Source organism: Solea senegalensis, linkage group LG5 (genome assembly GCF_019176455.1).
Source record: "Solea senegalensis isolate Sse05_10M linkage group LG5, IFAPA_SoseM_1, whole genome shotgun sequence".
NCBI classification, from domain to species: Eukaryota; Metazoa; Chordata; class Actinopteri; order Pleuronectiformes; family Soleidae; genus Solea; species Solea senegalensis.
Genome location: NC_058025.1, coordinates 19,375,632 through 19,393,300, shown reverse-complemented (window position 1 = coordinate 19,393,300; position 17,669 = coordinate 19,375,632). Strand labels below are relative to the sequence as shown.

The window sequence follows — 17,669 nt, the reverse complement described above, 5'->3', positions numbered from 1 at the left end:
AAATGAATAGTTTATTTTCTGTGAATGTTACATTTTTTCTATTAATAGTATTTAAGTATTTAATTTTACAGCAAACTAGATCAAGTACTCTAAAAATGTAACTATAATTATATTGTTCACTTATCTATTTCAACTGAATATATGTACATGAGAACAAACATACTTTGTTTTAAAAACCTGATTAAGTGCTGATGATTCTGTACATCAACTGGTAAAATGGAGGCGGTAAAACAAAAAACAATATTCTGTTTAAAGGGAGTTATCATGATTTAACTTATCTTCTGTTATGTCACAGTTCACACATTTAACTTTGAATTCATTTTCCTAGTAGATTGGGGGCCACAGAAGCTAAAATGATCCTCAAATAATAATACAGTAATTATTATAAAAAGCTGTTTACACACAGACTCCACAGAACCTTTATTAATATTTTAATAAAATGATGTACAAAATAATGGCATCAGTAGTTCACATTCTAAACACAAGAAAATACCCAACAACTTTGAAGTCACACTTCAGACACATAATTAGCAGTAGTTAATATTTAACTGTAGTTATTCATATTCATGTGAAACTCACAAGGCCACATGATTTACAGGCTGTTATTGTAAAAGAGAAAACAATCTTAGTAGTGATTTAATATTCATTTACATCATGTTAAAGAAGAAACTTAGAAGTAGCCAAAAGCACTCAAACAGCAGCAGTCTCACGTTTCACGTCAGTCAGACAACACAACTTTCTTCATGACAGAAACAGATACACATGTATTTGCATGTGTGTGAGTGTTAGGAGTAAAAGGTGAGTACACTCTGGTGGTTTCCTCTGACAAACAGCAGAGGTGGGACGTCTCTGGACAAAGTTTCCAACCAGCACATGTATAGAGCGCTCGACACTGTGCCCTTCCTCGCCAATGGCATCGTCCTATATGCAGAGAAGGATAGAGGCTACTCATCATCATCATGATCAGGTCAATGTTAACTTATCACTGGTAACAGGGTATCAAACATTTCTCAGCTAATAATCAACAAGAAACTAGAAAGTGAGGGTGTATTTCTTACATGACAATCAGTTTGGCGTTGCAGGAGTGCTCTTTCAAAAGCTCGTTCAGCCTGATCTGACGGTTGGTCTGAAAGTGACACATAAACACAAACCTTCACTTGTTGAAATGAATAATACAGTTTATGTGCATGCTATGATATCTTTAGAATATGTTTACCACCCCATCTTGTGGTTAAACAAACTTTCAGTACAAGAAAGTGAGTACAACAATCATCTGTTTTCAGTCTGAAAAGGCTGTCCAACAGGGAGATTAAGCAGGTGTATATTTTGTTACACAATCCTTTTGTTAAGTGGACAATTAGGGTTACATTTGGTGATATATTGCTGTCCTTTCTCATGCTATACAATAATTGATACACCAGAGCAAATACCGATATATCCATTAACAAATACAGGCACTCTAAAGTAAACAGTCCCTGCCAGTTTCACTCGCCCAGTGTCGCTACTCCATGTCTCCTTGTGATGGTGCTCCTCAAATGAATCAGGGAAACTTGGGAATGAGGGAATGAGGGAATAATGGCGGAGGACTACATAGACCATATACTGTACACTTAGTAATAAGACATAAACACAAGGAACTTTATATGTAACTTTGCGTTAAGAGATGCCCCATCCTCGTTCAATGCATAGACATTTAATGCACTTTGTTCTCTATGTTAAATAGAGAAATCCTGCACTTTGCACTAACTTTTTATGGATGTTTTTTTTCTTCATTTAGACAGATATCATGATGTATTGCTATATGATTGTCTTGGAATATTTTGATGATCACAGAATTGTAGTATTGTTGATATTGTGGACATGTATCGTATCTTGAGGTACCCTTCCTTTCCCACCACTATGTCTTGTTGCTTTTTCTTCTGTTTTGTTAGCACTGACGATGTGTGAGTACTTTAAAGAACCACACTTGATGAAAAAACCTGAACTATCTCTTTAACAGCTCAGACATCGTGAGCTAATGTGTATACATTTGGACAGAGCTGATTGGTCAGCAGTATGCAGACTGACCTTTGCCTTGTAGAGCTCCAGTTCATTGTCAGTTATCCTCCATGGCTCTTGGGCCTTCAGCCTCTCTGCAGCTTCCTGCTCCATGTCGTCTTCTTTCAGCCTGTATGGCTCGATCAGCTCCTTAAAACTCAGCTTACTGCACAAATACACAGGTTCATTACAGTGATTGGCTGGGTGTGAGCATTTCTCTATGTGTGATGCATGGAACTGCATATGTATATGTGTACAGAACATAGTCTTGGTCTGTCTGACCATTAAGTTATTAATGAATGTGGTCAGTGTTTTTGTTTGTTTGTTTGATTGATATTTTTTTTTAAATAAATGTCCTATCTCACAACCTGCTAAAAATAAAATACTATCCCATTACCCATCCGTCCACAAGGGGTAGTCAATATTCATGACATAGTATTTCAAAATCCTGCTAACCCACACACACACCAACAGGTGCCATGGGGAAAACGTAACTTCCTTGGTGTAACACATAAAGAAAAAAAAAGCAGGGTAATCTGTGGTCATCAGAGCTCATACTTGTGTTTCTTGGGTTTGGTATTGATGTCGCCAAGGACATTGATGTCAGAGAAGTCAATCCTGAATCTGCTGAGTAGGGTAGCCATCCTGATGGGACAAAAGAAAGTACAACAAATGAATACACTTTGATTTAGTATGAAACTTCACATTTCGTTATGGGTGACAATATTGTTTGTAGCACGTGTGTTAGCCTCACACTCGGCGGTCGTGGTCGATGCGGTTGATCTTCCCACCGATGAAGACGCGGATCCTGCAGTCACCCCACTTACTCCGGTTGGTCAGCAGGTAAGGAATCAGCAGAGTCAGACCTGCAACAACACAAAAGACATTTTCAGACCTGAACTCCAAAAAGTGTCCAAAAAAATGGGTGCAGACATTTTCCAGAGTCAGCTGTTCTCACATGAAGAGTAAAGCAGGAGGTCAGAACTGTTCACAAAAAAAGCGTTTACAACAGCAAGAACATTTCTGAAACTCTCAGATGAGGCAGGGCTCTTAAGTCATTGAGCATCTTTTGTCACTATCGCTATGGAACCGGGAGGAAACTGTTCTCATTGCTTGTGCTTGCCTTGTTTACCCAGCAGTGCTCACTTTAGCAGATACTCAGTAAATACAGTTTCATCATTGCATAGTCCATTTTAGTCAGGAGACGACATTTAGTTTTAGTTTTTAATTTTTAGATTTTATATCCTGGCCATGCATACATTAATCTTTGCATTTGTCTGTTTCAAAGATGTCAGCCCCTTACCCCCATCCTGAAGGCTTTAAAACCTGCCACCAACACCTACAACACACAATCATACCACCCCCCCACTCTCCATCACCTCACCTCCATCATCAAAGAGCCACCAGACATCTATGGTTCCTTTGCCCTGTTTCTTTTTAAACTGCTGGCTGGACTCCAACAGACGCTGGTCCGTCAGGCTCAGGGGACTCTTGGTTTCTGTGGCTGATGACAATACAGTAACATGATGCCACATAAGCTGATGTCAAAGAAACTCTCCAATCTGCATGATTGCGTATGTTGTGCAGTTACTTCCTGCATCCAGGAACAAAAGCGTGGTTATCGATTAGTTACCTCTCATAATAAGTGGACTGCTCTGGTTGCTGGTGGTTTTTGACGGACAGGAGTCAGAATCTGAGTCTTTAGCCAGACTTATGGAAATCACCACCTGCTTAGTGCTGGCTGGTGGCTTCTCATTTGTTGAAAGTAGCTCATCTGCAGCAGATAAAAAGGGAACATGAAACTGTACAGAGGTGGTATTTAGTGGACGGACTGTAATATACCAGAAATGGATGTACCTTGTCCCTGGGTGTGAGAAATGTCCAGTCCTTCCTGCAGTCGAAGGATCACAACTCCAAACTGCAGGTCAAAGGCATCACTGGAACAGAACACACAACTGAGCTTAACAGTTCATCATTGTGTGGAACAACTATTCAGTGTTTTTCTGAATAATTTTACATTTATTTTATATTTCCAAAAAATTTGTGAAAATTTACCAGTCACATTTGGTCCTAGTATCAAACAAGCAGGGGGGTTGACTTTGTAGGTGTAATGGTGCATTCACACCAAAACAAATGTAAAACTTCACACCACATTTTCTGACTGCGGTCAAGCTTTCTGACTAGTTTCTCTGTGATTTGACACTGAATTTTAACACCCTCCTTACAAAGGCTTTTATGGTGTGATCCAATGACTCTGACCCTGATTTCAAAGGACATTGACATCCACATTCAAAAATGTTCCTTCAAATGTGCTCTCAGTGTTTTACTTTGGAAAACAGATGTCGGCATCCTTAAGACTGTGATACCAAACAGCATGTGGCTAAAGAATTTTGGATGTAGCAAGTGGCTGCATCATGGCTGATGCGTAAAAATGCTAAGCTAACCTGCTACTACAGTAACATCATTCACTGAGCTAATTTCAAAATAGATGCGTCGCAGAATGGTTCCTCATCCATGGTTCAGCTTTGGTGATTTTGCACCACAAACATGTCAGTGAACACCGTCTGTGTTGACATGAAACCTCATAAATACACATCCACCCTTACTGTAATGTGTTGATGTAAATCTCCACGTCTCTCATGTCGCCGTCACTCCAGTTGTTCTTAAATCCCATGACCAGTGTGTTAGGCTTCAGACGACCTAAACCCACAGCCTGAAGATCAGAGCACAGATACTGAGACAGAACTGGGACAATGCATTTATAGTATATCTGATGTCATTTTTACTTTACAAAATAATAGTATATTAGTATTTTGATACCTGATACACAAACCAGTAACAGAGGAAATACTGTACTTTTTTTTTCTGAAGAGTTGCTCATACCTGAAGGAGGAACTGTGTCCCATGTCTAAGGTTATCAGAGAAAACAGGCGTATAAAAGGCCTTGATGTGTTTCATATTGAACCAGCGCTGACAGCGAGTGTGATCCTGGGACAGCTCCTTAAAGTTTGGTCGACGCGATGTCTGGAGGAGATGAAGGATAGAAAGATGAGGTAAGCCCAAATGTTAAGTACTATGAATTTCCCATCTGTGTTATATATAGTAAATGAACTTGCTATTGCTGATGATACATACAGTCTTGATGTGACCGCAGACCATGAGACCAACGTTCTTGGTGAAAGCATGAACCAGTTGAAGCAGAGCAGGACGAGAGTTTGGATAACCAGTCAAAACCAAACACTGTGGCCTTGAAACATTGAAATTTGTAATTTAGGACATTTTGTGTAACTTACAATTTCAGGAGTATACAATAAACTTTTGTGCTTCATGAAAGTCAACAGGCCTTTTGTCAATCCATAGTAGTTTTTGTTTGAACAGTTTGTTCAAACTTTGGCCCAAACATTTTTTATCATGACAAGATGTTTAAAAACTCTCCAAACATCTACAGTACAGTTCCACTGTTTGGATAACATTCTATCGATGGCTAAACGGTACCAGAGAATTCTTGTCTTGTTAGCATCACATCTACACAAGGAGCTAACCTGAAGTTTTTCACATGGTCCTCAACTCCAGTGAGGTTCAGACAATGAGTCAGAGCCTGGTTGTACATCAGAGCCTGAGTGGACGAACCCCAGTTTACATCTGTAGGAAAACATTGGTCAAAGCAGATGAGTGAGTAACATATCAGTGGGATGACCAATAATTCAAAAGTTAAAATCAAATTTTGCTAGTTGTATGGCTTTGTTGGCAGTTGTATATGAAGACTTCCTCATCACGTCCTTACCAGGTTTCTTGTAGCTGACATAGATGTAGAGAGCGAGGACGATGAGCAGAGTGACCAGAGCTGCCCACCAGTTAATGACAAACATCACAACACAGCACAGAATTGCACCAGCAAGAGAAACCCACATGTTGTAATACTTGAAGCTGGGGCGCCACCCTGTGGTGAGAGACAAGTACGAAGCATACAGTAAAAATACTGTTACGGAGTGCAATTTTTTGCCACTGCTTCGCGGAGAAGCAGGATTTGATTGGCAAAGCAATGAATCCACCATGTGCTTCGGCAAACTATGACACCACACCATTCAATGTGAGGAAACAGTGTTTCAGTTGAAGCCTAAATGTGACATTGCACAGCAAATTTTGGAAGACATGAAATGGTATTGACAGAATGAACATGACAAATGTTGCACTTTGTTATTAAACTACAAGATGAGTCTACAATAGTGTGACTATAATAATTAACACTGAGAGCTCAGACAGATAGTTTACCTGGAGAGTTGGCGAGGGATGCATGGAAGACAGAGAAGTTGATGAGAGCGTAGGAGGCCAGGAAGAAGTTAGAGATGATGGGAGCAATGATGTTCAACTCCGCTATCAGACAACAACACATAGATTCATTAATACAGTCAATAGTTGAAGCTTTAGTTGTAAGTTGTAAATGTAGATCATGAAATCTGAGAATAGGTGGAGCTGTTGTGATGTGTACAGTAGCCTACCAATGAGGATGAAGGCAAGGCCAATTCCAAAAGTCAGGACATAACCACGAAGCGGCTCATTGTTTTTCCCATAACCCTTTGCAAAAACACCCAGCCCTGGATAGATGTTGTCCTTGCACAGAGCCTAGAAACACAAGGCTCAGGATGAAAATACAGTTTTTATACCTGTTTTTCCCCCCAAACAGACTAAAGTTCTACATCTTCGAAAGTTAATTCACCATACGATTGATAGACCCAAATTAACCAATTTGGGGCTAATTCTTTGGTTTTGGGAGCAAACTACTATGAAAGGTATTTAACTTTTGCTACATGTCAGGTGATAAAAATGTTGTGGTTTCTGACCTGGAATACTTTAGGTGCGCTGACCAGTGAGGCCAGAGCTGAGGAAAGAGTGGCTGAAAATATCCCTGCAGTGATCAGAGGACTGAAGCCTGACACCAGACCCATGACCTGGACAACATAAAAACAGTTATATTTCATTTCGTTTCACAGTCAAAATTCATTCTGCATTTGTGAACAAGCAAAAGAGCTCACAAAAAGCTTGTTAATTGGAAAGAGTTAAGTCACAACTCATGTTTGTCCACACTAAATAAAAGTGCCAGTGTCTCATTGCCCACACCTGAAAATAAATGACCAGCAACTTTAACAACTTTAAGGGATAAAAAAAAATCTAGTGAAGTGTGGATTCAAGCGTTGACTAAATGTTTTTGAGCCAGTTTATATTTGTCAACAGGTACCTGGTAGTTACAGCAACAATGATGAGTTTTCTAACTTAAAACTGCCATTTAAGGACTCATCAATCCACAATGTGAAATCTACAGACCTATGTGGACTTCAGGGGACTTTTAAATTCTATATTCAAATTTTTCATTTGTCTGTTTTTGTCAAACTATAATGTATTTACTCATCATCACTAATAACCTTTTGCCAAGTAAGTGTTCCTTAAAAGTTAAATATATCATCATAACAAAATATTTAATTGACTGACTGCACCAAAAGGGCAAAGTTGTGTCAAAGCTCAATACCTACCAACTCCATGGGCCATCTGTTAGTTGTTAGTACTGATGAAACCTCACCATCGGTGCCTCAGAGGATGTCAGAGGATGAGAGAAAGACAATTTATGATTTATTCACATTTGTAATATCAAAGTAACTCAACTATTGCAAAGAATTAAAATAAAACAACAGCAAATGCCAAGAGGAATGAATGAAACTCTGTGTGTGTGTGTGTGTGTGTGTGTGCCCGCGTGTGTGTGTGTAGGTGGACATTGTCAATGTTCTCATTCAGCTCTGTCTCCAGCGAGATCCTTGTGACTCAAAACAACAGCCACTATTATGACTGCTGCACTTTGTTTCGTAACACACACACACACACAAAGGCCACATCATAGACATAATGCATTCCCTAGCCCCTTACACTAACATTAAACATCACAACTAAGCGACTGACTCTAACAAAAAACGTAATTCTAAACTTAACCCTAAAACAAACTCCTAACCCTAGAGAAGCCCTTTAAATTGTGGGGACCAAGCAAAATGTTACCACAAAGTCAAAATCAGCTATTTATTTCCATTATTATTATTCCATCAAAACATGTTAGAATGTTAGTTACATTCGGTCAGGTTAGTCAGGTTGGTCAGGTTGGTCCCTTGTGGCGGCGCGCTCAGTCGCAGCGGCTCTGATCAACACTCCATCTGACCTCGACATTTCGTTGTGCAATACCAGTTGTTGTATAATGACAATAAAGATGCTTTCCTTTCCTTTCCATTATATATACAGTACCTAACTAAATTGCTGGATCGGATATGGCAAAAAAAAAAATGTAAAACATATCTGTATATTTATATATCCTGTAAATACTTGTATCTTAGTGACCAGCACATGATTGAGGGCTGAGGTCTTCCATGCAGGTGGTAAATGCATCAGTGCAAATGTGACACAGCTTAGCTATTTAATTAGTCACTTAGTCATACTTTTAAAGTGATTAAAAAAAATAAAAAAATGTTTTAGACTAATATCGTATTGGACATGATAAAGTGTATTTGAGCCATCCCTAAATAATACCATGTACTTACAGATGAAGTATTGAATACTTAAAGGTAGGGTTGGAGATCCTGGAAAAACTCTTTGAGCACACTAAAAGTCCAAGCCCCTTTCTTCAGACTTCCCTCTAAAGCTATGCCTCCAGAGCATAGGAACGTGCAATGAACATGGATTGATGAGCACTGCGCAGCATCGGTAAGGTTCAGTTTTAGATATTTGCTCAATTGACAGCGTGATGATGAAACACTACAACTACTCACAATACCCCTTTCTGGGCTTTCAGTTGTCACCAGCATTCAAATGCAGCACCTATGTTCACTCTGGTCTTGGATCATTCTGTCAGTGATCAGCCTTTTTCTTGGCAGTAGCTTTCCCAAAAATCGTCTTTCATGTGCAACCAACACCTGTTGTTGGCACCTTTTCGGCCATAAAGTCTCATTGGATTAGGCAAGCTAGCATAAGCTCAGGCATTGTCTTCTCAGAGGGGTATGTGCATTGGGGGGAGGGGGGTCAGATGGCAGTTTGATTGATGCATCACGATCCAATTAATTTGTTCAAGCCGTTCAATATGATTGATGGTGTTTTCACAAGGCCGTCTGTTCCACAACTGACTGACATTTTTCATTTTGGTGACAATGCATTAAGTAATTGGTTACATTGGGTTGTGAAGAGGATTTTAAGCAGTACAGTAAAAAATGCTAAAGATAATGATCTCCCACCCTTCCTTTAAGCAAAGTTATTATTATGGTAACAACATAAATAATAACTGCAAAAAAGTACTGAGACAATATAATCTCAAATGAAGAGATGAGAAAAACAACCTGCCATTCACAAAGATAACCTAGATCAGTGTCAGATGCTTAAAAAATGTTGTTTAAATTTAAGTAGCAAAACAGTGAAATGACTTATAAAGTAACAATATTTAAACATGTTACCACGGCCAAGTTAAAAGAGTCTTGTCCATAAATTTAAGTTTAGCTTTCTTAATGTATGCAGATGATAGGGTGAGTTGTATCCAAATGTGACATCACCACCAATGTAGGCTTCCATTATAAACAATAACCGTAGACGCACATAACACTCTGCTTTATATAACATACATTCCTGGGGTTTTCTGTGTGGTTAGAGGAAATATGTATCATCTCCATACAAAGACTACCTATTTGTAAAGTAAAATACTTTGAATTTGGAACTCATATATTTCAGATTGGCTACATCTGTCCTCCAAGTTCCAAGTGGAAATCAGCAATACCATGTAGTAAAACATCAAAGAAGCTTCCACCTATGTCCTCTACCATCGACATGTGAGTTAACACGAGTTAACATTGTACCAATATATCAGTGAAATCATTATTCCTAAAAAAAAACATTCACCCAGCCTGTGTGTCAGATACCTGGAAGTCATTCATGAGGCCATACTGACAGCCTCCCTCCTTACAGATGGAGAAGTCATAGCCCAGCGTGCAGGCGGCGTCAGTGCAGTTTACTGTGTCGCTCACAGTGTCGTTGTGGTCACCAGTTGCATCTCTCACAATGCAAGATCCTGCCAAAGGAGAGGACACTGATATAAGCACTTGGCCAGGTTTGACAAGAGTTACCTTCAGTGTTGTTAAAATGACACTCTGGGAGTTGGTGAAGGACATTAACCTGCAGAGATGGCCACAGCCACATAGGTGAGTCCTGTAATGAGGATGGCCAGCAGTGTTCCTTTAGGGATCGCTGACTGAGGATCCTAAGGGTAGAAACAATGAGACTTGATTTAGAGCTATGATACAGACTGCTGCAAATGCTGTTATGACCCAGACTCACTGACCAGTGTAGCAGCAGTGCAGAGAGAATCCCTTCTAATATCTATGAGAAAACATTGCTCTTCTAACCAATTACAAGAGGCCGAGCGATGTCCCAGTTCCAAAGTTAGCAAAGCAGCACATTTGGGCTACATCAATATTACTATATTTTTATTTTAAAACTGTGATTTAATGTAACAATTATCTTGGTTTCAGCTCCACATCAAAAGTGATCTGTATCCATACAAACATAAAAACATATATAAAATGACTGTTCAGAAACACTAGGTTTGTGTGTGCTGATGTAAACAGGAAGTTCTCCTCTGTACTTCTCAGGAAATGCGACATCGAGAGATCAAGGATGCAGACAAGGTGAAATTAAAAGTAAAAGTTAGTTTTAATGGAGCTCTTCGTTCACATGCTAATAGTCAAGTTGTGGCTGAGAAAACTTTAAACTTTATAATAACCAATCAGGAAGCAAATGTGGGTAATTTCTTCATCTTCTTCAAAGGTCTCTCTCCCATCTCCACTAAAACAACGTTCCTGTGGGTAGTGTGGAAGGTACATGTAGCTGGAGCAGAATTTGTGTTTTTATTTTGTGAAATTGAGTCGGGTGAATTAAAAACCCCTGAAGCGGTATCACAGTTTTTATTATCCTCCTTAGAAAAGCTGAACTTACTGTGAGGTCTCCAGAGATATTGGCTCCAGCCAAGATCCCAGTGGCTGCTGGGAAGAAGATGGCAAACACAGAAAAAAATGTCTCTTCTTCTCTGAAGTCTGGACCCAGGTTCTCGATGAAAATGGCAGCTGTAGAGGTGAGGACCAATACAGAGAACTTTTAACTCAGGACACTAAAATGGAATAGAATTTAAAAATATGAGCTTCCTTTGCATGGATAACAGTGCAGACTGACTGTGATAGCCAAAGAATCCTTTGGGCTCTTTGCTTTCTGTTGGCATGAAGCTTCCTATGAAGTAATTAGCGATTGCTCCCAGCAGGATTACCAGGAGGACAATCTGAGCCTGATAGATAGAAAAGAAATTGATGGGGAGGATGGAATTAGAACAGAGGCACTAAGAAGCCTGAACATATACAGCTACACCGGAGGCAGGAGTACTTTGACCTTAATGTTAACATCAGTAGTACCAATGAGTGTCTAAAAAGATGGATAACAGGACAAATCTTGAAAGCATCACTAAAACATTTGCATTGATGGCTGGTTGCAATATCTGTTAATTCCCCCTATGTCAGCAAATGACACATGGGCCAAACTCAAAAGAACACATCAAACACAGTTTTCATGTTTGCATCTTAGAGTAACATGGCAATAAATCAATATTTGAAAAGAAAAAAAACTACATTTACAGTATGTCTTGCAACCCATTAGCCAAGTCATTGATAGGTAGTAGATGATATTCCCCTGCTTCCAAGGGCCTACCTTGGCTTCCCACTCCATCCCAGCTACAGAGATTCCCAGCAGCAGGATGACAGTCAGAGTCCCAACAATTCGAACGTCATTCAGTTCATCAGTCATCAGGGCATCAACATCCTGCAATCAATAACCAGAACAAATGAGATGAGATCAATATCAGAATGATCATTATCATAGAGTTTGAAGAGTATTCCTTACATTAAGCATCTCAACAACTGTTTCTGCGAAGCCTACGACGTACATGGCCACAGCTACAGCATTGGCAAAGGCAAAGATCAGACCAATGGAACCTCCAAACTCTGGGCCCAGGCTCCTGGAGATCAGGTAGTAAGCTCCACCTGGACAAAACGCACACAGAAAGTTAACCATATGCCATTTTCAGGTTAACTAAATTAACTCTGGTCTCTGGATAGTGTCTGGAGATTAGGATTAGGTCTGGACATTCTCCAATGTTTTTCATTAACATATGACAAATGCAGTGGTTGCAATGCATTTATAACAGCGGGAAGATCTCTGGAGGATCCAAGTGAAGGGTGGGGTGGTGTCACACTTAAGGCTGCAGGAGTTGCCAATTATTTGGAGTTCCGCCTGCTGCGTTTTCACATGAGCTAACTTGAATTTTACCTGAGGATTAAAGTAAGGAGCTGGCAGAAGAATCTCTGGACAATTTCTGGACTTCGGGGCATGTCTGAAAGCAAGTTCCTATTGAACAGGAAGAGGTGTGCAGGTAGAGTAGTAAGTAAGATTGGAGCAAGTTTTCTCACAACCAATTGAATGAAAGGTTTTGCATGTAGAGCTATAATGGCCTTTGTCCCAATTCAAGGGTCAGATCCTTTGAAGGCCAACCTGAAAAGAGCTTGATTTAGGATGACAGTTGCAGCATGGCCAATTTTGAGCTGTGGAACCTAGCACTATTCACTGTCTACATAGCTAGCTTGTTAATTTTGTGACTGCCATGTAAATAATCCTGGGACAGGTTGGCCCAAGAAGAATCAACTAATTGGATCGTCTGCTGATTGGGAATGAAAGGACATATTCCTCAGCCACATCTTATGGAGCCTTCAAAGGGGGAAAGCTTAGTGACACCACCATGATGCAAGCAATCGTCAAATACAGCCCCCGAAGGATGCAACACCTAAATAGGAACAAAGTGAATGTCTGATATTAATTTCTAAATAAAGGTGAGCTAGTTTGCAATTGGAAGGTGCAGTTACTTTGGAAGTCAGAATATAAATGTGACAAAAACATGCAGATATGGAGAGTAGTCAAATTGGACACTCTTAATTGATCATAGGTATGAGTGTGGATAGTTGTTTGTCTCCAGGGTATACAACGCCTGTCGCTCCTATGTCAGCGTCTCCATGACTCTCATGTGGAGCATAAGCGGTAGAAGATGGATGGATGCAAACCTCCTCAGGTAACATTTTTAAAATAAAAGCTCAAACAGTTGCTATCTCACCTCCTCGTACAAAGCCGTTGGTTGCTATAGCAGAGGTGGACAAACCAGTGATGGTAGTCACCACAGTGGCCATTAGGATGATTGCTATGGTCAGCCCTGTTGCACAGAAACAAATGAAAACAATCCAAAAAGAGTGATATTATAGTTGAGGTTTAAGGAGACCACAAGTGAAGTCCAAAACATCACAGAGATCATCTAAACTGAAGTCATGGTGAACATTTGTTTTATTTTCTCTATAGAGAACAGTAACTGGCAAATTATCCTACTACCAAAGTCTACTTTACTTTGACTGGCTTTACCTCAACGTCAAACCTCAATTTGACTAGTATTTACCTACCAATTCCAGCTTGTCCAACAATCCAGGACATTCTGATGAAAAGCATCACACCCCAGATGTTCAGCATGCAGCGGATCTTTAACACAGACAATTCACACGTGTTAAACCCTATTGGGACCAGCCTGGGTTCCCCAACAGGAAATGATACTCAATTAAAGATGCAATACCTAATATTAAATACATTTATTCTGTCATTGATGTGGTCTTTAAAATTCACGTTTCAAAATATCACAGGAAGAAAACGAGGTTTGACATGAGATACATCACACTCACCAAGACTCCCTTCACCCAACCAAATTTGACAGTCCCTCCTTTTGCCTGCTTTGCCGCCAATGCTGCTGCCTCCTCAGCTGCCGAAGGTTCCTCTCCATTGGCCAGACCATCCTCAAACGGATCCTGACAGCCAATCACAGTTGAGATTAAAACAGGGACAGACATAAAGATGTGCAGGTTATTAAGTGAGGTCATACATTCATTGCAAAGACACACTTACTTTTGAATTAGGAATAAAGTTCAAAAGTTTATGAAACTTGTTTAAAAGTTAAACGTAATCTTTGAAATTAGCCTCTGTGATATGTGTAACATTAGACATATTCTAATCTTAGAGATCTACTGAAGATGTAAATCAACACTTTGTGTGTATTCACCTTTGAACTCATACACCATCGCTGTGAGTGTACAATGTATATCTATGTTACAGCTACATAACATACATGTCAGAAGAGTGGGAGCATGACTGGGGGATTCCTACAGGGTCATGAGAGACAGCATTGTAGTGTGTCCGTGTGTGTCCATGTGATGTCACTGAGCCCACTCAGAACCCACTCACTATTTATTTCACTGTTAAAGCTTTTAGCTCACCATTGGCTAACTTCCTGTCCTCACTATGTCATTTCATTACCACTTTCCAATCAGTGGGGAATTAATAGACCAACAAACTATCCTCATTAGCACAGAGGACGGCCTCTTTGAAGATTGGATAAGGTATCATGGGATGTTCTGTCAGGACCAGGTTCAACTTATTGTTATTTTTGTTATTAATTTGAATTTTTTTGTATCCTTTGCCTAACAGGACTAATGTCCATCATGTTTTAATTTGGGACTATCTACACTATCTATGATGGTAGACACATGTTGACTTGTCATTATGATGTTATAACAGATTGCATACTGTAATGGAGATATAAAAACTACAATGTCCAAATGTCTTGATTTCACTTTGTTTTTCTCTTGCCAATAGGGACAATGTTTTTGGGAGAAAGAGCAATTCAATTTATGACCATCAAAGAACAATTCAATGTCTTTATCACCTACTACTGCATTTTATGACAGTGAATCAGGAATTGGCAGACACAAGTTGTCTGTTGCCTCTTGGATAAATTGTCATTTTATTACTCATTTTAAATAGTTGCACAACTAGTCTTTCAAAACTTCTCTTCTGTGTGTTAATTTCTTGCATTAGCTAGCTTAATTGCTGTTGTGTAAACATGGTTTAGTAATGATGGTTAATGTCACTGTTCAGCAAAGACACCAGAACATATTCACAATCAAGAAGCTGAAATCACAGATATTGAAATCTTTAAACATTACTAAAGAATCGGTTCAATTGATATTTAATGAATTCACATTTACCTTCATTTTATAACTGAGTTTTTCTGGCTTCGCTTCAAAATGATTAAAGATGTTATAAGCAGTTATTGGGGAAATAAACAAAGGTTTTATACTTTATCCAGCTCATCGTGTAGCTCCGACAGCGACGGTCTGGTCAGCTTCTCAGCGAATGGCGCAGCAGTTTGTCGGTAGAACTCGATGTTGGGAACCGCGTCTATGGTGTTGTGTCCGAAAGTCCTCATGTAGTAGGTGTTGGAATGGGAGTCGGAGATGTGCGTGTGTCCCGTGCCCGTGGAATGGAGACTAACCGAGTCGCTCTTTGCTGTGTCGGGCTCGTGGAAAACATCAGGTGGGAGACCGATGTCCATGGCGCTGCCCAGCGCACCTGGATCCGCGAAGCCCACCACCTTGAACCGACCTTTGGATTCTTCAGGAGGCTGCTTTGATGCGTCATGAGCAGGAGCAGAGGCCGGGATCGCGGATGGAGCTGAGGATTCTGTCACCACATCCACCTGGAACCGGCTCGCGGAGCCGCCGCTCTTCAGGGACGGTTTCTGTCCCGACATGTCCGGCGACGATGAAACCGAATAATCACTGAAGCACCGAGAGATAAACGGTAACCGCGAATCAAACAACTGAGTTCAAGTCCAGACATTTAAATCCGAGCGGTCAGACAGGACGCGCGGATCCGCGGAGTCACAGAGAGATAAGTCAAAGAAATGGAGGCAGAAATCAAACATTTAGAGATAAAAATCACAGCTTCAGCCAGTTTGACAGTCATTTACTCCTTCACTGTCCTCTGGTAAACTCTTGGTACTTGATGCGCCAGGACTCACGGCAAACTGCGTAAGACCTGTGCGTAATCTGCGTAAAGGACACACAGACTCTCTCTCTCTCTCTCTCCATCCACCCACGAGCTGGCGTGACGTGGGGATCGTCCCCTCAGATGGACACTCAAAAGGTTTATTGTCATCGCTCTCTTTCTCTCAGCCTCTGGACTCCCGAGACATCCCAGCGTGTCAGGACACGAAGGAGGAGGAGGAGGAGGAGGAAGAAGAGAAGACAGGATGGATCAATGTCAATTACACATGCAAGTTTGTCACGCGCCCTGGCGCTTCCACGGGGAGGGACGGATGACATGTGAAAAGATGAGAAGTTTATATATATATATATATATATATATATATATATATATATATATATATATATATATATATATATATATATATATATACATATATATGTATATATGTATATATATATACATATATATGTATATATATACATATATGTATATATATATATATATGTATACATGTATACATATATATATCCTCATGTAGCCGTTTATGTGTATGTGTGTGTCGTCATTAGCATAGTGAACAACAGCTGCCTTCTCTGTCAAAGTTCGTGATGCTGAGGCCAAAAGCACTGGCGTATAACAATGAGAGAACAATGAGAGAACAATGAGAACCAATTAAATTCTGTTACTGTGACTGTTTCAGTAAAGGTCAACACGCAGACAGTCAGAATCAAGTGTGATGGTGACTTTCAACTTTCAAATAATGTCTCCAAGATTATTTTTGATGATACAACAATTTAGAACAGGTTGAATTTCAGATTTCTCCCGAGATCTCACCCACTGTGGACCTGCTGCTGTTACTGTGTATTAATAGTTTGCTTGTCATCCCTATGTGGTGCATTTCAGCTGTGTCAGGCTTTGTTATTGAAGTCCTAACAATATAGTTTTGTTACATGTGTGTACATATACATAACGATATATATATACATATATGTATATATATATATAAACTGTATATACAGTATATACATATACATACCACAAAAACAAAACGCTGCTATAATGAGAACATAGAGCTGACAGACTTAGTCAGTGTGAACTCATTTGACAATGGTTTGTTACATCAATGGTCATTTGTTAACATTAAAAAGTTACAGAGCACAGTTCTAACTATTAATTATGATAAGCCTCAACATGTCAACTGTTTCACTGTTACTGTCAAGTACAGTATCTGTAAACTGGTTACTTTTGCCAGTGATCAAATTGAAAATCAGATAATAACAAAACACACAAATGTTACAAAAAAAGAGACTTTAAGAGAGTTAAAATAGTTTTACGACTTTAATATTATGTGATACTTCCTGGCTCTTTCTCTATCTGCTTTAATTAAAATACATTACATTACGTGTCATTTAGCAGACACTTTTATCCAAAGCGACTTACAATGGAATTGAGTACAATCAACCAGAGGTGGAGTCGAATTTGCGACCATTGCGACCATGATGTCTTTCGCACACATGGTACCGGTCTTAACCACTGAGCCACTCCACCCCGAAATACAATTCTTCCAATTTGTACACACTGAAAAACCAATTGTCTGCATAAATGACATTAAACCACTGGCAGACCAACAGGTTTGTGTTTGTGTGATGTTGTAGAAA

At 39.7% G+C, this 17,669-nt stretch overlaps 1 protein-coding gene across 1 annotated transcript; it reads right to left on the bottom strand.

Annotated features, from left to right (window-relative positions):
* Window positions 1-418: 418 nt before the first annotated feature.
* LOC122768965 (solute carrier family 12 member 2-like) lies at window positions 419-16,032 on the bottom strand. Its single transcript, XM_044025194.1, has 26 exons — window positions 15,320-16,032; window positions 13,869-13,991; window positions 13,596-13,671; window positions 13,259-13,354; window positions 11,998-12,137; window positions 11,806-11,916; window positions 11,281-11,389; window positions 11,047-11,174; window positions 10,228-10,312; window positions 9,975-10,123; window positions 6,879-6,986; window positions 6,537-6,660; window positions 6,310-6,411; window positions 5,822-5,977; window positions 5,580-5,679; window positions 5,173-5,284; window positions 4,921-5,061; window positions 4,644-4,750; window positions 3,895-3,974; window positions 3,671-3,811; window positions 3,422-3,541; window positions 2,792-2,903; window positions 2,596-2,682; window positions 2,068-2,203; window positions 1,059-1,126; window positions 419-921 (listed from the first exon to the last, which is right to left on the bottom strand). The coding sequence occupies exons 1-26, from the start codon at window positions 15,770-15,772 to the stop codon at window positions 786-788; spliced, it is 3,300 nt and encodes a 1,099-aa protein (XP_043881129.1). The 5' UTR covers window positions 15,773-16,032; the 3' UTR covers window positions 419-785.
* Between the last annotated feature and the right edge of the window lie 1,637 nt (window positions 16,033-17,669).